General features: G+C 43.5%; 3 protein-coding genes and 2 non-coding genes across 8 annotated transcripts in view; 4 read left to right on the forward strand and 1 right to left on the reverse strand.

The window, feature by feature from the left end:
- The first annotated feature begins 808 nt into the window (after nucleotides 1-808).
- slc25a39 (solute carrier family 25 member 39) lies at nucleotides 809-7,205 on the forward strand. 4 transcript variants are annotated; one of them, XM_047571464.1, is made up of 12 exons: nucleotides 809-1,014; nucleotides 1,958-2,087; nucleotides 2,196-2,255; nucleotides 2,439-2,489; nucleotides 3,147-3,256; nucleotides 3,349-3,416; nucleotides 3,987-4,111; nucleotides 4,197-4,370; nucleotides 5,259-5,368; nucleotides 5,670-5,751; nucleotides 5,833-5,913; nucleotides 5,997-7,205. In XM_047571464.1, the coding sequence occupies exons 2-12, from the start codon at nucleotides 1,991-1,993 to the stop codon at nucleotides 6,113-6,115; spliced, it is 1,077 nt and encodes a 358-aa protein (XP_047427420.1). In that variant the 5' UTR covers nucleotides 809-1,014; nucleotides 1,958-1,990; the 3' UTR covers nucleotides 6,116-7,205. The 4 variants fall into 4 exon arrangements, with proteins under 4 accessions (XP_047427420.1, XP_047427419.1, XP_047427421.1 ...); XM_047571463.1 differs by having other exon boundaries at nucleotides 1,982-2,087; XM_047571462.1 differs by having other exon boundaries at nucleotides 810-1,014; nucleotides 1,974-2,087.
- Nucleotides 7,206-7,740: 535 nt separating this feature from the next.
- On the forward strand, nucleotides 7,741-11,631 carry rpl3 (ribosomal protein L3). Its single transcript, XM_047571461.1, has 9 exons — nucleotides 7,741-7,879; nucleotides 8,405-8,597; nucleotides 8,884-9,052; nucleotides 9,401-9,536; nucleotides 9,745-9,931; nucleotides 10,016-10,278; nucleotides 10,373-10,468; nucleotides 10,603-10,722; nucleotides 11,274-11,631. The coding sequence occupies exons 1-9, from the start codon at nucleotides 7,877-7,879 to the stop codon at nucleotides 11,316-11,318; spliced, it is 1,212 nt and encodes a 403-aa protein (XP_047427417.1). The 5' UTR covers nucleotides 7,741-7,876; the 3' UTR covers nucleotides 11,319-11,631.
- Nucleotides 9,578-9,670, forward strand: LOC124998532. The gene has a single exon (XR_007111072.1). It is a non-coding gene; the product is annotated as a small nucleolar RNA U83B (small nucleolar RNA).
- Nucleotides 11,059-11,191, forward strand: LOC124998531. The gene has a single exon (XR_007111071.1). It is a non-coding gene; the product is annotated as a small nucleolar RNA SNORA54 (small nucleolar RNA).
- A 6,854-nt stretch (nucleotides 11,632-18,485) lies between the features above and the next one.
- The window catches only part of cacng2a (calcium channel, voltage-dependent, gamma subunit 2a), a 51,550-nt gene continuing 47,510 nt past the window's right edge, over nucleotides 18,486-22,525 (reverse strand). The window contains exons 3-4 of the mRNA XM_047572521.1: nucleotides 21,343-21,483; nucleotides 18,486-20,529 (exon numbers count right to left, since the gene is read on the reverse strand). Of these exons, the coding sequence (XP_047428477.1) occupies nucleotides 19,994-20,529; nucleotides 21,343-21,483 (677 nt within the window). The 3' untranslated portion in view covers nucleotides 18,486-19,993. The remainder of the gene's footprint in view (nucleotides 20,530-21,342; nucleotides 21,484-22,525) is intronic.

A 22,525-nucleotide genomic window follows, 5' to 3' on the forward strand; every position in this document is an offset into this window, starting at 1 on the left:
CGCTCTCCTGTAAGATGATATATATATATCATATATATATATATATATATATATATATATTATATATATATGTATATATATATATATATATATAATATATATATATATATATAATGCAAATCCACAGACTCTCATATATATATATATAAAACGGAAGATGATATATATATACACACATAGGAAGCCGGAGTAACCACGCGTACACAGGAAGAATATATATATATATATATTAAAGTGTAAATGTAAAAGTGTAAATTAGACTCCAATGCTTTCACTCATCAATTCAATTCATTTCAATTCAATTTATTTATATAGCTTCAATAACAACACAAAAAGTCTCAAGACGCTTCACAAAAACCGGCCTGAAACCTCCAGAGCAGGTATGAAGGCGACGGTGGCAAGTAAAAACTCCCTTTTAACAGGAAGAAACCTTGAGCAGAAGCCAGCTCATAAGGAGGGACCCATCTGCCCGAGGCCAGCCAGGTAGAAACAGGGAAGAGAGAGAAAAGAAGAGCAGGAGAGACAAGAAAAACAAACTTGTGTCATAGATACATATATCGAGTTGAAGGAAACACGTAGGATCTAATAATATAAGACATGGTGTTATGTGACAGTTACATAGACTGCAGCTCACTTACAAATTTGTTTAGACGCTGCAATTGCAGTGCTCAGCTAGGCGGCGCAAAAGTCACGGGCTGCAGATACGCGGGGTGCGTTACCGCTGATGCCCAAAACATTCGCATAGGCCACCTTGTGCTTGTCAGATGCGACCATCGATACGTGTGCATGTTTGTGAAATCTGCATGAAAGCGCGCATGCGCATATTGTGACAGTTGGCCTGCTGCAAGCTCGGCTCCTTTCCAAAAAGCATGTTTATGACTTACCCAGCATGAAGCGGCCGAGCAAGTTAGCTGAGGCACGGCGGCGTAGAGAGGCGTAACGGTAGCCCCTAACCCTAACTGACATGGGTGAAGACACCTGTGTTTCACAACGACACCTGCAGCTAGACTAGAGGTGAGTCGCGTATGCGGGCCGTTATTAAAAAAAAAGGCCCTGACGGCACCTGAAGGCAGCAAGTTAGCTGAGCTAGCAAGCTTTGACACGATGACATAATTCAGATAGTGTTTTATTAAGTGCATTTGATATTATAAAGTCGCTGCCTTGGAAACTAATTGTTTACCCCATTACCGGGGCTCAAGAAATATTCATTTTGTTCCAGGCGAATTTAGCTAGCTATAGCTAAATGAGCTATAGAGTGTACAGTGGAGTTTTGTTGAGTTGCAGAACACAGCTTATTGACCAGACACCCCTGAAGGCAGCAGGTTTTAAGTTTAACTGTAAGGCTCGGTAGGTAGGTAGGTAGGTAGGTAGATAGATAGATAGATAGATAGATAGATAGATAGATAGATAGATAGATAGGTAGATGGGGGGGTTTCCTCGAACTAGAGGGTTAGTGGTTCCCGTTACGTGCCACATGCCTAACCTAAGTGTCCTTGAGCAAGACACTGAACCCCTAGTTGCTCCCAGTCCTTGGTGTGTGAATGGATAGATGTGTCTGTGACTGTAAAAGTGCTTTGAGTACTAATTGGTAGAAAAGCGCTCCTCAATTGAGGTAGTGAGGCTCTCACTGTGGTGTGGTGAGACTACAAGCATGCAGGGCATAGATAAGCTATCAAAATGTTTCAACGACCCCACATCAACAACTCCGCCTTGTTTGCCGTGCTCGCATCAATGACAAGAGTGTGTTTCTTCTTTATTAGGCAATAACAATACAGTGTGCTGTCGACGTTTTGAACCTTTTGAAAGCGTGAACTCGTCCAGCGTTCTCTAATTTGCGTGGCATTGGGGCCACATAACAGATGCAACCATAAACTCGGTGCAAAGTTAGCGCGGGACACTCCTCCTTAATTGCGTTATGTAACAAGGCAACACCTGTATGAACTTAACAGAACTTCAGTTTCTCTGTCTCTTAGGGTGACAGGTGGGCAGGATGGGGGAGCGGACCACCCGTGGCCCTGTGGCTACGATCTCTCCAGTTCAGCAGATGCTGGCTTCTGGCACTGGAGCCCTCCTCACATCTTTATTTGGTGAGATTATAGAAATAACACTTTGACTTTGCATGGCAAAGGCACTCAGTTTATTGTTAGGCAGCTCCACTGTCCTTTTAATAACGGAATGAACTGATTTGTTTCTAGTCACACCGCTGGACGTTGTGAAGATCAGGCTGCAGGCTCAGCAGACACCATTCCACCAAGGTAGGATCTTCCTCTGTGCTTTTATATTACACATTGAGTTTGCTTTTAACAGCTGCTTGTGGTTGTCATTTTACTCTCAATACTAACCCCACTTCACCCTTTCTCCATGTCTTCTGCATCGTCTTCATTTTTCTATGCTCTGTCTCTGTCTCGTTTCTGTTCTTCCTTTGCTTCGTTCCGTAGCTTTAGCCAGGGAACCTGCTCCGTGGGCTGGTGTAGCTCGCCCCTCAAAGTGTGAGTATCTCACCTTCCATCGCTGCACACTAATGCTTAAACCTCAGTTTGAAAACACGCTGATCTGATTCAGAGTTTATGTGCTGCCATGTGCTCAAATAACTTCTGCTGCCAGTAAAAACAAACAAAAAAAAAACATTTGCAAATAGATTCACGTGATGTCGGTAAACTTAGAAGATAACTGCCATTTTATTTCATTGCTTGACCCAGTAATGATTTAAACATGGTCAAGATGATTCCATCTACCCACAGTGTACTCTAGCCTCATGTAGCTCACTACACAAAATTCAGGTTTTTATTTCTGGAAGATTTTCTTTTCCATGTAGGAGCTAGTTGTGAAATGATGCTTTTTTTAGAGTTTCTTTGAAAGTTTGTCGGCCCTAAATAAACATACAAAGTAAGCAGTGACAAGGACAGGCCGGATCTTATCAGATGTGTGCTCATTGCCATGGTCGGTATTATTCGTCACATTTCAGTACACTCTGGAGGCTTGTATGTCTCATCTTAAAAAACAAGTTAGTTTCATTTTTATTATTATTATTTTTTAAATCTTTTAAACAAGTAAAATTCCTGATCCGCTGTAGGTCATACATTCAGACATTTGACACTTTGTTGCTGTTTTCTTTTCTTCTAACCACTGATTGTTTTTTTTCACAGGGAAGTGCTTCTTGTATTGCAACGGACTGATGGATCACATATATGTTTGTCAGAATAGAACCAGTTGCACCAGCTGGTACAAAACACCAACACATTTTAGCGGGACTCTTGTAAGTAGTAGCATGTCAACAGATTAGTTTCATTTTTTTTTTTTAACCCAGGAAGTTAAAACCAATTGTCTCTTTGTTTGTTTGTGCCTCAGGATGCTTTTGTGAAAATCACTCGTCATGAAGGACTTCGGTCTTTGTGGAGTGGGCTTCCACCAACACTGTGAGTGTCTCCTAGACACTATTTAAAATACTAGCAGAATAAATGGATTGTTGTAACATTTTAGCATTGTGACATTCTTCGGACAGGTACAACATTTAGACTTTGATTTTTAATTCAGTGAAAGTTCACTTGGTAGTCCTTCACAACAATGTGGGTCACTGCGTTTGTTGTGGAATAGCAAAAACATTAAACATATAGCAAAGGATTTTCACTGCACATGTAGCTTGATAGTTGGGGCACATACTAGATAACCACAACATCCACAGACTCTCAGCTCCTGAATCTCTGTTGCATGTCACAAGTCTCTTCTACCACTGTCACGTATACTATCACCAATTCATAAGGTACATTAGTGAAAATGCTCTAATTTAACTGTATGATCATTTTTGAGGATGTACTTTGTGGTGCTGTTAAACTGGATTCAGTTAAGCTACCCAACCCAGAGGTTGTCAAAACAATAGAAAACCTGTGTCCATACAATACAACACAATTCAGTGGTACCACAAACCACAACCACAGAGGAGAAATTATTTGAGAGCTTTGTTTATGTGTTTGTGTGTGTGTGTTAAGGGTTATGGCTGTGCCCGCCACTGTCATCTACTTCACATGCTACGACCAGCTGCTGGATTTCCTGAGATTCGGTGTGGGTCTTCAGGGTAGCCACCTCCCTCTTGTTGCTGGTGGCCTTGCCAGATGTAAGTGCGTGGAAAGCCCAAATAGTTGTTTCAGCTGTGCCTCATTAACACATTTCTTCAACTGGGAAATGCGTTTGCGTTGCAGTGGGGGCAGTGACAGTGATCAGCCCCCTGGAGCTCGTCAGGACCAAGATGCAGTCCCGTCGGCTGTCTTACAGAGAGCTACGGGTGTGTATCCGCTCTGCTGTGGCTCAAGGCGGCTTGCTGTCGCTGTGGAGGGGCTGGGGACCCACCGTCCTAAGAGATGTACCCTTTTCTGGTGAGAGAAGCACAGTATATCAGTTTATAGAAGGAATATTAAAGAGTACTTGTATTAAAATGTGCTTATAGTTACAATAGAAAATATATCATCTTCACAAAAACCTGTCAAACCTCTCATGCAGCATATTTCACTGCTTCCCTATCTTCCAAACGGTTGACTTTTTATTAAGTGTCAAAACACTCTGATCACACGGATCATCAGGGAGGAAGTGACCTCAGGGTTTTTAAGGGTTTAATACTGAAAGATATTCAAAGATCTGTTTTAAACATCCGGTTTCCAGAAGGGTGCGAGTGTGAAATTGTTTGCATATGGGGAGCACTCTTACATTTTCACATTCTGTATTGTTGTTGACAGAAAAGTGCAGCACATTAATCCTGTAACAAATTTAAAAAGCAAGGTGGAGTTAGACTGACTCTTTCCTCAGCTGGCCAATCACAGCATTGGTGTCAATAGTTGGTTTTGGAATGTTATCCAACCAGGAACCAGGAAGATGCAGGAGGAAGGGGAATTCTGAAGCTCTCTATGCGCTTGAGAAGGCGTTAATGCCACTTTACTGTTGCAACTTCCTCCATTCATGTTGTCAGTGAGAAACTTTAGGATTTAATTTTTAATTATTTTCACAAGTTGAATTTATTTTATTCATCCTTTTACTTTATGCCGTACATCGTGTAACCTGAAACCTCTTGGAATCCAAGTACCAATCCAGCCTTAGTTCATTTTAGTCTCACAATTGTGAAGCTGTTACTGACTGATGGTTAAGGTGTTAACAGGTAAAACTTTAAAGAAAAACTTTAAAGAGACCTTCCTGAAGATTATAGTAGTTTGACTGCAATGTGGACTAATGCAGCAAATGAACCGGTTGTCCCTGTTTGTTTGTGCCTGCAGCTTTATACTGGTTTAACTATGAGCTGGTGAAGGCCCATCTCTGTGAACAGTCTGGAATGCCTCAGGCCAACTTCTCCATCAGCTTCACTGCAGGAGCCGTCTCTGGAGCTGTGAGTCCTTCTACGCACACAAACTGTACCTCCATAGTATTGGTCTTTTTCAGTCTCATTATTGTCCTGGTAATATCTATTGAATGAGTTATTTAGAATCAGATACTCAGGTGTGAGCGACTTGTGCATCATCAAGTAAATGCTCAGAGAGCAGCACTGTTTGACACACATTCAGTCTTGAGCAATAACTAAACAACTTCTGATAGCTCTAATCACCAGTGATATCTGAGGTTTAAAGTGTAACTTTTGTTGGTTCCTTTATTACACTGAACGTATTGCTGTTTGTCATCATTATGTGTAGATTGCGGCCATCCTCACGCTGCCGTTTGATGTGGTGAAGACTCGGAGACAGATTCAACTGGGAGAGATGGATACATTGGGAGGTGTGTGATCATACATACACAGCTATTTAAAATATACAGCCTTTTGTGTTCTAAACTCTAACTCTTGGTCGTTCCTCTTAGTTTCCATCAAGAAAACCACATCCACGTGGCACATAATGAAGGAAATCTGGGCTGAGATGGGCTACCGGGGCCTTTTTGCTGGTACGTTATTAAACAGATTATGGTAATAGAAAATACTATGTTTGTTTTGAGTAAAAGCGAAATCATGTTCATTCTGTTTTCAGGTTTTATGCCGAGGGTGATCAAAGTGGCTCCAGCCTGTGCTGTCATGATAAGTAGCTACGAGTTTGGAAAGGCATTCTTCCATAAGCTGAACCTTGATCGAGGGACGCTGGCATCCTGAAGACAGTTAGGGTGTCAGTGGGAGGAAAGCTGTTCACAGCAGAATTTAGAAATATTATTATAATCAGCACATTTGGGATAAAGTCACCTCAGACAGAAGCTTGGAGGAGAGGCTGGCTTGCATTTAGTTTTAATGAAGACAAAAGATGGGGATTAACCCTCTCTGCTGAGACTTCCCTCCTGGAGACACACCTCCACCCTTGGACACGACAAGGATCTTAAATAACCTGGACACTGAGGAATACTCGGGGACCTTCGTGTGTGTTTATTTGAGTAAATGTTTTACAGGTGTCTGAAAGTTGTTGTGCTTAGCTGAAGGTATTTGATTTTTAAGTGACTCAGTTCAACCACCATCATTCGTGATGGACTCTGAACTCTCTCACTCAAAAACTTGAACCCTTCTTAAGGACTGTGACTTCATCAGTACTGTAGCTTTAGTCGAAAATGTTCTCATTCCAACATTTCTCATTATCTGGACAAATTGCATGTTGCGACTGACCCTATTCAGTACAGAGAATGGGTCCACCTTGCATTGGCATTACTGCATTATCCAGCATTCATAAAGCAGTGAAGCATGACAATTTAGACATCTATCTGCTGTGTGGAGGACTGATAAATCTGGTTTGCTGAATAGATTTCACTATATATAGCACATGTGTATTTACAAAACAAGAGCTGTGAATGGAAACAATGAAGAACAGTGACAGGTTTTTATGTTTGTTGATGTACTGTATATTCTTTTTTTGTGTTCTCATAATTAATAATGAGAGCTATATTATTTGAGGAGACACTCGAAATGAAAGAATTGAGGTGAGCCTTATTTGTGCATGAGGTACATAATTTTCTATGAAAAGCAAAAAAGATCAGGCAAGGGTCAACAACAAAAGGTTTTCCAAAAATGTCCTTTGGCAGGATTCTGGTGATCAACTGTTTGTATTTCTTATCCACAACCAATGTAACATGAAAATTTGTCAAAACACTGGATCATAAACCAAAATGTCAGTTACTTAATCTGAAATATGTAAATGTGAGTCTTTTGTGTTTTTTATGATGGAGATGTTATTAAATGCTAAGATGGCTTGATTTAAAAAGCAGTGAGTTATTTAATTGCTATGGTATGAAAATGAAAAAAATGGGTGGGAGTTGGGAGGGCTGGAACCTATCCCAGTTGGTGAGAGGTGGGGTACACACCGTACACACAGGTCTCCACTCTATCACAGGGCTAGAGAGGCAGACAACAATTCACAAACACACACCTACAGCCAGTTTAGAATCACCAGTGAATGCAATGGGTGTGCCCTTGGATTGAGTACCCAGAGAGAACCCAGACACAGGGAGAACATGCAGTGTCCACACAGAAAGGCCCCAGTCGGCCTATGAAGTAGATATATTCAGATCATCAAACTTATTTAAGATGAATGTGTTTGAATTATATAAAATACAGTCATTTGTAATACAGCTGTAAAAATAAACAATGTATTATTCAATTAATACTTTAAACTGGGCAGATTTCTTACTGCTATTTTGTGCTGTGCTCACGCATAAAAATGCACAAAAATATAGTTTTACAACGTAATTGCAAGATGTTGTTTAAAACCAAATAGCGGCATCTAGTGGCTGCAGAGGCTAACACGTCTGCACAGTGAAATCTCGGGGGTGGGTCTTCTCTGCAGAAAATCGCGCCGACTCCCGCGATGTTTCCTATGGTATATATTGTCGGTTTGCCCGTTCCTAGACCTCTTTGAATCGGATTGGAGACAAAATGGTGAGTTACCTACTCTGCAGTCTTAACTCAATCCGTCTGTCATCTCAAACATCCTCTACGTGCTCCTTGTTTAAGTGACTTCGGTTGTTTTCGTGTTACCCTAGATAGTGACCGCACCTGAATTTCTTAGTTATTACAATCTAAAATGTCACTTTTAGCGGTGCATGCTTAGATACACCGGCGACTCGAGGTCCAAAATGGCTGCTTTGGGTAGGCCACAACCAAAACTGAATGAAATATTCGCAAAACCATTTCCCTCACACCGACTTATTGCCTTTAATTTACTCCTTGCTTAAACTGTGAGCTTTAATTTTTTTTTTCTGGTGTTGTTGATTATACCACTAGTTATCTTCACGGTAACACGCTGGCTAACAGGCGCGTACTTTGCAACTTTCCATCGATAACGATTAACAGTATAATATTTAAACTCTCTTGCAAAGGGTATGTCTTACTACTATCTACATTAAATGACTAAAATCAATCGATCTATATTCTTAACCAACTGATGGTGTGTGCTTCCCACAGTCCCACCGTAAGTTTTCGGCGCCGCGGCACGGATCTCTGGGCTTCTTGCCCCGCAAGAGGAGCCGTCGTCACCGCGGTAAGGCCAAGAGCTTCCCCAAGGATGACCCCAGCAAGCCCGTTCACCTGACTGCCTTCCTGGGCTACAAGGCCGGCATGACACACATCGTTCGTGAGGTGGACAGACCAGGCTCAAGTAAGTAAAATTCTAGATGTATTGAAATTGTTTTGTATATCTTTTTTCCACCACCCATTTTATTATTTAACGATATTTCTATGGACTGAAACTTCTGAGTCTAAATATGTGGGAGATAGTGTGGTTCCTGCCTGTGATGAGTCTCTCGACGGGCGGACAGAATGGGCTTATACCCCGTTGCTGAATGTCGAGTACTGAGCGCAGTCTAAAGTCTATCAGACTACCTGCACTTGATGTTTGACGCTGGGAAGAGGACTCAATTTAATTTTTTTCCCCCTCCATTCAGAGGTGAACAAGAAGGAAGTTGTGGAGGCCGTGACCATTGTGGAGACCCCTCCCATGATTGTTGTCGGTGTTGTGGGTTACATCAACACCCCCCGTGGCCTGCGTTCCTTCAAGACCATCTTCGCCGAGCACGTCAGTGACGAGTGCAAACGCCGCTTCTACAAGAACTGGTGAGTTGCTGTGGAAAATGTGAAAAATTGCTAGGTTCAAACACTAGCGTATGAAGCAGATGTTAGTTGCCTGTGGAAATGAAAGAACTACATTTTCACTGTGTGAGTCTAACATTACGGTGGCCCTCATGGCAGCTCCGCTCAGGTGCCATGTGCCCTGATGAGCTCCGGGCTCCTCTGGCCAGTGGAAAGTGCTTCTTAGAAACTGTGCCATGAGCCGAAATCGTTAGCTGATGACGCCTCCTTACCCAAGTGGAAGGATGGCAAGCGGCTATGCACTGTGTTCTTCCGCTGGCCCTCCGGGGTTATGAAGGACCTGTGCCAACCTATGTCACTTCATCCTCTCAGGTACAAGTCCAAGAAGAAGGCTTTCACCAAGTACTGCAAGAAATGGCAGGATGATGATGGCAAGAAGCAGCTGGAAAAAGACTTTGCTGCCATGAAGAAGTACTGCCAGGTCATCCGCATCATTACCCACACACAGGTTGGTGTGGATACATTTGATTCTTAATAAGATGGTTTACTTTTTGTCAGTGATGAGACCACGGAACTTGCGTCAGGCATGGCGCCCGAAATTTATGAGGATATATTCCATGCTGCCTTCCTTCTGAGACTACACAGCTAGGCTGTTCACCGTACTTAAGTAGGCTGTGCATATCATCTTCATTGTTTTGACCTGTCTTTCTGTGCAGATGCGTCTGCTGCCCGTGAGGCAGAAGAAGGCTCACCTCATGGAGGTGCAGCTGAATGGAGGAACCATCTCTGACAAGGTGGACTGGGCCCGTGAGAAGCTGGAGCAGGCTGTGCCTGTTAACACAGTGTTCACTCAGGACGAGATGATCGATGTGATTGGTGTCACCAAGGGTCACGGATACAAGGGTAAGATGACATTTCTTGAAGGCAGCACCTGCTAATGTATAGGAGTTTCTTTATCTGATCTTTACCAAATGTTCTGTCTCTTAGGCGTCACCAGCCGTTGGCACACAAAGAAGCTTCCTCGCAAAACCCATCGTGGTCTGCGTAAGGTGGCCTGTATTGGTGCCTGGCATCCTGCCCGTGTGGCCTTCTCTGTGGCCCGTGCTGGTCAGAAGGGTTACCACCACCGCACAGAGATCAACAAGAAGATCTACAAGATTGGTCAGGGCTTCCACACCAAGGATGGCAAGGTGGTAAAGAACAACGCTTCAACCGAGTACGATCTGTCCAACAAGAGCATCAACCCCCTGGTAAGGGACATTCATTCACATTATTGTGGTGTGTTTGGTCCATACATAAGCATGATGATCAGATGTGGCTCATATTTATACATTTTAATTGCAGGGTGGATTTGTGCACTACGGAGAGGTGACCAATGACTTTGTCATGGTGAAGGGCTGTGTTGTGGGGACCAAGAAGAGGGTGCTGACTCTGCGCAAGGTAAGGGGGGAGCAGTATCTGTGTTGGTAGTCACCCAATGTCCTGCACAAAGTATGTGTGGATTTGATGTAAATGTTGCTTGTAACCAGGAAGATGAGATGGATTTTTATTTTATTTTTTTTCCCCTTCTGCAGTCTCTGCTTGTGCAGACCAGCCGCCGTGCTCTGGAGAAGATCGACCTCAAGTTTATCGACACCACCTCCAAGTTCGGTCATGGCCGCTTCCAGACCGTGGAGGAAAAGAAGGCATTCATGGTAAGACTTTGCTTGCAGACACAGTTTTACCAAGTTTTTTTTTTTTCTCCTTCCCTAACACTTAAGGAACATGTTCCTTGAAAGTCATTCAAGTGCTGTTGTGTTGTAGTTAAGCAGCAAAGTGATGTGTTGCATGCTCATTAGTTCAGAATTGTCAAGTTCACAATTTAATACATTCATTCCCTTGTTGCACATCTGTGTTCATTATTAGAAATGATAAAATGGAATTCTGAACCATGTATTTCCCACTATAGTTTGGAATCATCTTGAACTAAAACCCTGGGGAACCCTGCATAGAACTAGTTTAACATTAAAAGCTTTTCTTTTTTTTTTCTTTTGCACTGTTCGTAACCTGGTTCAGTCTTCAGTGTGAACTCTGGGTTCCATTCCAGTGCCATAGTGAATTCCAGTGAGGCAGGGGAGCAGTGCCACTTTGTGCTGGCTCCCTGTTCACTCTCTGGGAACATGCCTCCTGAGTCAATACATGTATTGCAGGCTAGCAGCAGATTAGTGATGGCATATGACTGAAAGTCTCTTTTCTTCTCCTACAGGGACCACTCAAGAAGGACCGCATTACCAAGGAGGAGACTGCTTAAAGTCTGGGAATGTCTCTGCTGTCACCATCTTTACTGTTCTGCGGAGTTGTTTAATAAAAATAAAAAACAAAGAATGTTGTCATGAATTGCTTGTATGTTGTAGTAATCATGGGGTGGAGGCGATCTGGTCAGCTTGCTTTAAGCTTTTCGCTTGACTCGAATTGTTGGCAACATGAGTGATGGCTTTGTCAATTCAGCATTGTAACTGATAAGTGGTTTTAAAACTTGGAAGACATTTGTAATCGGAGCTTACCTTAAGCAACAAACTGGCTTAAGTTTCTAAAGCTATTAAAATCAGTTTACCTGGAGCTAATTTAGTTTGGATCTTTAACATTTATGGCAGGGAACACCTCATCTAAGCTTTTGATGTCTCCGTTGGATAAAATTTTACATGTTAGGACTGCTGTTTCATAAACATGGCTACATTTCTCCAAGTTGGTCTGAAACTGAAAAGCTTGGAGTCAGCTGTGATGGGAACAGCCACTAATGCAGAACGGCTGGATGGCAAGACACTCGGTTTAGCTAACATTGCACGTTTTAAGTGGCTATATGTGTCCTTGAGCTGTAAGGCTTGGATTGGGCTGACATCAGAACTAGCAGTCGCAGTACCGCAATTAAGTCACAACCTCATACATTCTGACTCATCACTGCCAAAACTAAAACCTGCTTCAGTAGGTAATGAGGAAGACCCTGAGAGGGCTCTGCAGGCTGCTCAGATGTCCCGCAAAATGCCTCTCTGAGACTTCTCTGCATAATATTCAGCAGCCTTGGCAGAAATGAAGATTTACTGTAAGGATTTTCAAGGTCCCATTAACCTGCAGTCAAGGGAGTTGAAGGACAATTGTTCTCCGCTGAGCAGCGTTTCAAAAATTTGACATTTTCTCTACCAAAGCAGTTCTACATCGCAGAGAAAATATCCTCTAAAGGACATTTAAGAGAAAGCGAGCCTGCTGTACGTGTAAAAACAGCAGGCGGAGGGATCGGGGTGAAGCCCTGTGTCACTGTGGCCAGAGGACAGTCATTGAGATGGGCCCCGCTGTTACATAATCACCTCCAGAGGCTCTGACCTCTGCCCTGCTGCAGCACAAGCAGAAGAGCAGTTCAAAGCAGCAGCCGCAGAGCTCGCCTTTACATAACACCCCCTCCCTGCTAAATGTGGCAGAATTATGCCATTAATTGCTCCCTCTGCCCCGCTCAGGTGAGGTGAGCTGTCCCAGGGGGCGCTCTCTCTGTGACCCCGTGCATCTGCTCGAACGGCGTCCCTGTGCGCTTTTCAGAAAGGCCTGTCTGCACCATTTCACCCGATTAGTCCAGTCCTCCATCATTACAAATGATCTGTCCTCAGAGTCGGGAAGCAGGGACGCTTTTAGAAAAGACTGTGAAGATGGGTCATTCGTGGCAACAATTAATGGTACGTTATTAATCCACTGTAATGAAGGACAATAAATGAACTCCCTTAAATACACTGGTATTAAATAATATCAGTCAATAGCTGGGATTTGTAACTGGAAAAAGACTGCAGCAACAGACACTGACGCTATGGGCCCCTGGATGTGGCCCTTGAGTGTAACACCAAGAGATGTGTGGTTCCTCTTCTTCTTTTTGCGCTTCTTTTTTTTTTAATAAAACTTTTTTTGTTTCCGTTTATGGTTCTTTAGTGTCGGTAGTTACTTTGCGTCATTTTATGCTTACTTTTCTCTCTATGCCTTTGGTTCGGGTTATTTATTTATTTTTTAAAAAGTTTTGCATGCCATATGGTCTTTTGAGACACATTCTAGTCCTTCTGCATCTTTTTTTGCGTTTTCGTTCATTGTAATTTGACGGCAATTTGTGATCGCTCTGTGTCGGCTTTGCCCCTCTGTGAATGCTCTACATCCCTTTGTAGTTATCTTGTGGTATTCTACGTCTCTTTGTGGTCATTTCGCTCCTCGCTTTACTAACTTTAATCCAATTTGTCGCTGCTTTGCATCAATTTGTCCCGATTTTGTGATAATTCCTTGTCTCCCCGCGCCATTTAGCGTCTTTTTATGGTCACTTGTGTGTCGTTGCGTTTCTTTTTTGCCTTAATTTGAGTCCTGATGCATCTGTTTGAGGCCATTCCACGTCTTAATGCGGCTTTTGATTTCTTTGCATAATTTTCTGAACGTTTTGCATCTATTTATGGTGATTCCGTGTCACTTCGTGGTTGATTTGCATCAGTCTCTCTTTATACATGTAGTCCGTCATTTTGTGTCCGTTTGGAGACACTTGGCCCTCTCTTTATTTGGTCTCTTTGTCTCATTTGGTGCCTCTATGTTGTTTTCTACCATTTCCTGCTTTGTTTCAAATTTGAATCCCCTTGCAGTTATCTTGTGTCATTTTGTGATCATTTGATTGCTCTCCCTCCTGGAAATGTTCCTCCATTCCTCCTCCCTGTGATTAGCCCTCCATCATTTCAAACGAGCTCTGCTGTGAGCCAGGCATAAATGAAGCCAGGATTTTCTGTGACTCCACTTTATGCGAGTCCTTGTGTGTCTGTGTGCTACCATGCAGTGGAACCTCCAGCCCGGTCCTGAGGTAGCAGCTGTTGTTCGTGGGACAGCAGCCAGGTAACCAGGGTGCATGCTGGGACAGCAGAGAGGAGGGCCAAGCCTTTGATTTATGGCAGTGTGTGAGAGAGCGTGCAGTTGCTTGCACATGTTAGTAGGTGTGTGCATCTGTGCGTCGGTGCGCTTCCTGGCACCGTCGACGTCCGGCTGGCGCAGAGTCAGCGGCGGACTGTCCCGCAGAGTGAGGGAAGTGGCTGGGTGGTGCTGTGGTGCGGCGTCTGACAGGAGGACAGACGGTCGGAGGAGGCGACCACAAACCTGGGACCATTATTACACACGATGGAAGCCACGGGCTGTGACTGGTCCCGCAGAGACGACCTCTCTGAGTTGCAACCTAAAGGCCTGATTCTATCTGAAAAAGAATTTCTTAGTCTATCAAGTCATCGTTCACAATTCTAAACCTTTAACCACCTCTGACTACCTCTAATCATGTAGGAGTAAGCTCATACATATTTTTTTCCCCTCTATTTTGTTTTTGTTTTTACATTTCTAGATGTAAGCAGTTGCTCTCAGATTGTCAGATTACACACACACACACACACACACACACACACACACACACACACACACACACACACACACACACACACATATACGTATACATCTTATATATGTGTATGTGTCTCTATATATAATTGACATAATAATATACAATTTACTTAACCAAGCGACAATCTAGACGTTTGGGGGGTGCACCTTTGCTATTTGTTGCAGGGTGAACTGAAATGCAACACAGGTGTTCTAGAGAGCATGCTGCAGTTTAATATTTCTTCCTGTAAGCCTCTCTTGTCTATATTTTCGACATGAAAGTATATTTCTGCACTTTATATAATGAGAGCAAATCGAGATGTAAACAGGTGGAAACGATGGTGCGCGGATTTTGGACATTTTTGCCAGTCCTGTGGCATCACACAGAAGTCGGCGGTCCTCTTCATCGTGGGTCTGTGTGGAGGACAGTGAATCTGAGCCTTTCTCTTGGGCCTGCCAGACTGCAGCTCCTGCACCCCTGCACCGCGGCATCAGTATTCCAGGCCCGTCCGTGGACACAGCGTTCCCTGAGCTGAGGCAGCAGCCCTGCACCCCTTCTCCCGACGCACCACCAGGGGGCAGAGCACAGCGCCGCATTTGCTTCACGCATCCCAGAGCACTTTGTGTGCTGTAGCCTACTTTGGCTCCTCGTCTTTATCTCGCTCTTTCTTTTTTAAACTGCCCTCTATTCAGAGCTGGGTTTAAAAGCTTCGTATGATTTGTAAAATAGCAGCTCGGACTGCTCTTTGATCCATGTTTTTCTCTGCTGAAAACCACAAAGCTTCTTGCTCCTTGTATCAGCGGTGGGGGGTGACGTAAATGTGTCATTTCAGACTATGTTTGCACCACTGGTTTTATTTTATTTTATTTTTCAGCTGGTTGGCCATGCTTAGAGCTCGCTGTTGCCACTCAACTCCGTATGACCCAAAAATAAACCCAGGGTGAGCGCAGTCAGCAGCGGCTCTCTGGTCAGCACAAACAAGAGTCAGGCGGAGGCTTGAACGTGCACGTTCAGTGTTTACATGCACAGGAGAAAGTCAAACATTCTTCTGCGCAGAAACACATTTACGGTTGCATTTTGTTTTCTGGACCAGTAATCTGGGAGTGAACGCCACACTCCACAGCCTCTTCTCTGTGACTCAAAGTTGGAGGTAGCTTTGGAAGAACAGCTCCCATGGGTGCCTGCTTGTCTGTCCCAGAACGGTGTCCAGTAAAGTCACGCAAAGGTCATTTGTGGGTTTGATGTTGGGTTATGTAACCTTGCAGGCTGCAAGAGAGCCAAAGCCCTAACCCTGGGCCGAGACAGAGTGTTCACTCTTAATATTATCAGTATAGGCAGGGTGAAGCCTCTTCCACTTACCTCCTCCACCTCGGTATCTCCCCTCTAGTGACCCTGTCTCTGCAGCAGGCAGAAGGGAAGGGGAGTGAAGGAAGTAATATGAGTTGAGTAGAACAGAGGGGAAGAGGAACAGTGGATTAAATGCTGGAGAGTGGAAACACAAACGTTGTCAGATTTAAGGACATTCCACTGACTTTCATTGTCTTATGGTCAACAAATAGACATATTTAGACTGAACACCAACTTAGCCTCAATCCTTTGTCTTATAACGTGTATGTGTAATATTTAAGACCATTTCACAGTCATTTTGTTTAAATTAAAATTAAAATGTCAGACAAAAATCAAGTTAGTTTTAACTAGGTAGCTGTTAAGATAGATTGCTAAGCACAGTCTTTATTTCAGCTGATAAAACTGTGAGAAAACTGGTTTAGTTCTTTGTGAAGTATGGATGCCAGCAGTCATAATTTAGCGCGTAACCCAGCTAAGTTACAGCCTTGCATAATAAAGGTTCATTTCATTTTCTATATGTATGTCAGATAATGAATACACTAAGGTGAGCTTGACACCTGCGTTAGGGACATGAAGACACCTGTCTTGAATAATAAGATTAGATTTGTCCTCACCCTCTCAATGTGTTGTTCCACAGGCATTTACGCTACTCCATCCTACTGCCGGCTGACTGCCACATCCATCTCAGTGCGAGGTATGTGTCATGACATTGCACTGGAAAAAAGTCACGAGAGAAAAGTCGGAGACAAAATGGGGAGCATACGTCCAGGACGCCCAGAGGAGAGATGGAAAAAAAAACTGACTTATTCATTCCTGAGACATATTAAAAATGTGACATTCAGACAGCTGCACCGGGGCCAGGTGCTGCTTTGTGAGGAAGCCAGTATCTCTAAGCCTCTTCCTCAACACACACACGCACACACATACACACTTTCTCTTTAATGTAATCTAGGCTTGTAAAATGACTTCTGCTTATGAATTCTGTATAAAGAAGGCTATACATAAAAAGCCCCATTCATTTAGACTGCCACGTTGACATATTTTTCTCCTCAAATTTACGAGGAGAGGCTTGTGTCCGTTACCTCCGATAATAGTTAATTGGGATCTCAGCACTTTTTCGAACAGAAACTTTCTTCAGGGAAGCGCATGCTGCCGCACTAACTGCCGCTGGTGCTGTGGATGGCTTGATTCTTATCTATGTTCCTGGGATGACTTCTCTCTGAACCTGAAGAACAAACCCCCTTTTTGTCTCTCAAATACATTTGCTTTGTATCCACTTCAACAGCATACAGTATGTGAGCACCTTACACACACACACACACTCTCTCCCACAGAGATATGTTAGCCCTTGAAAGCAATGCTTTTAGGGCAGCGGTGTAGAAAGGTGTCGGACGCTCTCTTTACAGGGGAACCTCTGGTAGAATAGGCCTGGTGGTGTTATTGCAAACCTGTGTTTCTTTCTAGAGGAACATCCCTGATAGATGCTGCGATTGTTTCTGTCTTACATGCTGCATTCTTCGAGGCTTTTTAGAGAGGGGAATAGAAAAAAAAGATGTCCACTGTTTTTTTTTCTGTCTTTCTTTTTTTAAAGCTGTATTTGTACAGCATGAGTGAAAGCTACCACCTAGCACCGTCACTGGAAAAAAAGCCTTTCATAAGATGTTGGTTTGAGCTGCTTTCTGAGAAACAGCGGAGCAGATATTCCCGTACAAGCAGAAATTTGATGGCCAGTTGCGATATTTTTGGGTTACGGCTCCCTGTGGTCGATTAGAGCATGTTATCACCATTTTACAACAGTAGGCTGAGGCCGTGGTTTTAGCAGAGCACACAGGGTTTTATGTGTGACAGCTCAGCTTTTATTTTTATGGCCAAATGAATGCTGTGGCCAGTATTTTTTAGAGTCGCCGGTGTGACTTTTCACATGTCGGACTGAATTTCTTTATTCCACGTCAGGATTAAATTCAAATTGATTTCTCTTTTTAACTGATCCCATAAGAAAAATGCGACTTTTTAAGAACCTGTGGTGAATGAAAGTCTCAGATGTTTGAATTAGACTCTAATGTGATATATAAATATAAACCATCAGCTGCCACCGTTTCCAATGATATGCAGAAGGGAAAGAAGACTTATACTTTCTTATCTGAATGCAAACTAATAGATAGCAGAGTTCATGTTTTCATGTATACATGGCATACAATTTCTTGTGAAATACTAACCTCCGTTTCAACCATACAGCGATAAAAATACCTCTGCATGCATGTGGATAGTCCTACAACCACTCAGAGCCGTCATGTTGTCAATCATTTCACCTCCACGGTGCTCGGATGATACGCTGTTACTCTTCTAGCCATCGCAGCATACAGCCCACAGCCCACAGAACGATTTGAATGGCCAAGTAGATCTTTGATCAGATCAAAGCCCAATGGGGCGACCCCAAAATATTTAGGAGCATATTTAACACTATGGTTAACTTGTTAAATACCCCAATGGTGCAGCCAAAAACCTGTGACAAGGGCCCAGAATTGGACATTTTCATTTATTTTTGAGAAGAAGATTGGGAAGCACTGCTCTATGTGACAAATAGTGTATATTCCATGGTAAGGAACCGCAAGGCAGATTTGAAGATGTGAGCAACAGGCACACCTTGGCACCGAAAGCTGACAAATAAAAGGTGTTGTGTTAGAGACACGCAGTGAAACATGGTGATTTGTTCCCCCTAGGGTTCGTTATTTTATTCATCAGGACTTGATGCATCCAAGTATAGGATCATTCGGTTTTGGCACCTTTAAAGATTTCATTTTCAATTTGAACAACACGTTAAAAATCAAAAAGAAACAAATAAAATGACTAAGGCTGTGTGAGTTTTAAAAATAAAATACATACATACATATATTTATATATTTATAAAGAAATCAACCAAACCATTTAAAAAAGCAGTTTTGTTCAATGTAGATTGTTTGGTTTGTCTCACAAAAGCAAGAAGATCAAATGAACTTAATAAATAAAAATCAAAAGTAAAAATAAGAAAAATACACATGAAAACATTAATACTTTAGCGCCTTTGCTTTTTTCCCCCTTAATAATTATTAACCTTTAAAACTTAAGTTTCTCAAGAGCAGATTTGCTGTAATTTTATAGCATGCATTTAATTTCTGAAATTGTGAGTCACTTAGCTTCTCTTGTACTATTTCATATTTAACTTGTTTTTATATTTGTGTCTGGCGTCCTCTTCTTTTCCTTCCCCTCTGCTCCTTCCTTTTTTTTTTTTTTGCGGAAGTCGTGTTTGGAGTCTTTGTGAACTTTGACCCCTTTGGTTGGCTCTTTCTGCGAAGGGGTTCAACTCTCCCGTTACGACCCCCCCCCAAAAAAGAAAGCGAACAGGGACTGAGAAAAAGGCGAGAAGGTTCTATTAAAAGAATAGATATTATTCTACTGTTGACTGTCTGTGTCTGCCTCTGGTGACATCAGTCGCTGTACTGCTGCTACTTAAAGGACCTTCTCTTGTTCTCAACCTTCGAATGAACAGATACTAAAAGAGTCTTTTCTCATGTTACCAGCAGCACTTGGTTTAGTTGACTTGTTTTTTTTTTTCTTTTTTGCTTTAGTAAAGTCTGTATCTCTTGATTATTAACATAATAATTTATTTATAAAAGTAATACATATATATATATATATATAGTACCTTTGTTAGAGATTACAGATTGGGGTAATTCTTACTGAATCCCAAGCTGTAACAATTCACAGTTTTAATGCAAAAGATGAACAAATGAGTCAATAAATAAAAGAGGTGTATATCTGAGCAGTGGGATGGCTGGGGGGGAGCTTGACCTGTTGCTCCAACAAAACTTGTGGGGCAAAACTGTCAAACCAAAGGGCAAAGAAATCATGAAATCAATTCTTTATCTCTTAAATGCCCACCCTCCCCCTTTCAGTGCCCCGAACCTCAGAAACAAGCCCTACGTCAAAAAATGACAGATCTCACTCTCTCGGGATAACCTGACCCATTCTCAATCTTCTGCCATTCAATCCAGGGACATGGCATGGCTTGTTGAAACTCTCTCAACAATGGTAATGGAAAAGTCATGCAGCTGAACAAAAAGAACAAATGTCTATAAACATGGAAATCCATCTTCTCCTGGGGCGTATGTGACCCACAGGGGTTCCCGTGTCTCCTGGTTTCTGCTGGGCTGGCCTGGCCTGTGTGGGCTCCCTCATACGGGTGTGGTGCGGCGGTTCGCTGTGTTGGTGTGGCTCGAGTCTTTCAGGTCCTTCTGGATGCAGTTGTGGACTTGCAGGAAGTTGTGGTCCCTCTCAGAGTTGTAGGTGGCGGTGGGCGTGCCGGAGGACTTGAGGGTGTCCCGTGGGAGTGTGTACATGGAGATCTCGGTGGATGGCAGCGCACTGAAGCCCTTGAGGCCCACCGGCGAGGCGTCGCGGGAATGTGACGGGTCTGTGGAGCGGGAGGAAGAGCGCGAGCGGCGCCTGTAGCGGTAGCGGTAGCTGGGGATACGCGTTATGGCCGAGCCTTGGAGGTAGTCGGCTGCTCGAGCCCCTATTCGCAGCTGTCGATGGCGGTCGATGAACATGTGCACGGCCAAGACGCCCACCATCTCAGCCATGATGAAGGAGAGGGCACCGAAGTAGAAGGACCAGCCATAAGAGTAGCTGTTCTTCTTTGAGTCGCTTTTTGAAGGGTCCCCCGCGTTGGCTGATATGTACACGATGATCCCGATGATGTTACTCAGGCCTGATGGGTTTGGAGATGCAGGATGGCGCCATGTGCAATAGAGCAAAAGGACAAAGAGAAAGCAAGACACAAGTATCAGTTCAGATGAGCTCATTGCCTTATCTTGGTAACTTAATATGCAGGACCATGCCAAATATGTTTACAGTGCCAACTTATGCACCGTACACTGTGTACTAAGCCCTCCAACTCTCCATCCAACATGAAGACTCTTAATGTGTGCCCTTGCAGAGAGAAATACAGTAGGGTGGCTTCATGTCTTTGTGGTGGATCATTTGGGACAAAGCAAAAAAAAAAAAAATCCACACATAAAAGCTTTGCTCTGTGTATGAGCCAAACTTATATCCACATATACTTTTACTTGTAAGTTCAGTCACACACACAGAGAAATGTTTGACGTGGTATATCCGGGAAGATGTATCGTAGGGAAAGTGTGTCAGGGACATCATATTTTTAGAGATGAGTCCCAATGGGTGGCTGTGTTAGCCTAGCAACAGGATCAAGACAAAAGAACGTGTGTCTGCAATACAAGAGGCGACCAACAACCCGAAACATTCCAACGCATCGATTCAATTTTAATTAGAGACCTAGAATAGGCAATGACAAACAGTGACATCATGACCGTTTCTCTACAGTGAACATGAAGGTGCTGTCGTGTGGATTTAGTTACATTTACCTAGATTCAGGCCAGCTCTTTCCTCATTCTCAGTCTTTACGCTTAGCTAAGTTAACTTTTCATCTGACCTTAATATTACCAAATAAGAAAACTACCACAAAATACTGTCACTTGATTTGAAACCTTGCCGTTTGACTCACCTGCAGACACAAAGAAGATCCCTGCGCTGAGGATAATGTTGTGGCGTGACTTGTAGAACTCACTGGCAGCTATACACAGGCCTCCCATGAAGAGCAAGATGACGCTGAGGATGGGGAAGATGCTAGAGGCTCGCACCGCACCTGGAAATCAGCGGAGGACGTTGGCGACGGAACAAGGGGAAGGGAGAATGGGACGTGATTTGGAGTGCACACGGAGAGAGGACAGCCAAAGGGGCAACAAAGAAAGAAGGGGAATGGCAGGGACGAGTATGAATCAGAGGGAGCGGAAAAACAAAGACGGAAAAGCACATTAGGATCCATTTCAGCATCTGTACCTTGTGTGTGAGCACATCCTAATCAACACCCCATCAGGCCTGTGAAAGGCTCCATCAACACTGTCTGGTGAGTGTGTATCCCCACAGTGAGCCGTTACCCAACCTTATGTAATCACACCATTTGACTCTACCTCTGCTTCCCTCCGCACACTTCTCCGCAGAGCACAGAGTTAACCGGATGCTGTACGTAGCTCCATATGAAAGGCAGTCTACGAAAGTGCTGCGAGGCTTTGCGTATATAAATATATATAAATTTATTTATTTATATATATATATATATACATATCAGCCAGGCCGCAGTGCAGAGGGATGCAGCCAGCGTCCTTGAAACAAAACCATGTCCTTGCACATAATTATCAAGAAGACAAAAACTGGAAGTGGAATACGATGTTGCTTTTGAGGTCATGCAGGGTTAAAAAAGAGCCACGCTGCCCCCTGAGGTGTCAGGTAAAATTACAGTCAGAGATGCAGACAGTTGTTTGAGTCATGCAGGAGAAACAACGAGGAAGTCTCCCAAACAGTCACCTCCGGCTATCCTTTGGTGTCTTGTACTTCACCTTCCCCCATGCCTCTCTCCCTCTCTCTCCTGTTTAACATGCGCACTTAAACTTTCATCAAGCTGGTTAAATTTTCACCACTTCACCTCATCTCTTCATGTGGCTGCCGCCTCAGCACTTTTCTCAGCTTCTCCCTAAAGTGCTGACACCAGGCTGGGTGGCTCTGTGCTGAACTCGGCCTCCTGCACCTCCACGGGGACTAGCCGGGGGTCCCGGCGGCCCATCTGTCGGTCTACCTGCTGCCACTCATCTCCTCCCTCCTCCTCTCTCTCTACCCTGAATTTAGTTGTC

The sequence above is a fragment of the Mugil cephalus genome, chromosome 20, assembly GCF_022458985.1.
Source record: "Mugil cephalus isolate CIBA_MC_2020 chromosome 20, CIBA_Mcephalus_1.1, whole genome shotgun sequence".
In the NCBI taxonomy this organism is placed as follows: domain Eukaryota; kingdom Metazoa; phylum Chordata; class Actinopteri; order Mugiliformes; family Mugilidae; genus Mugil; species Mugil cephalus.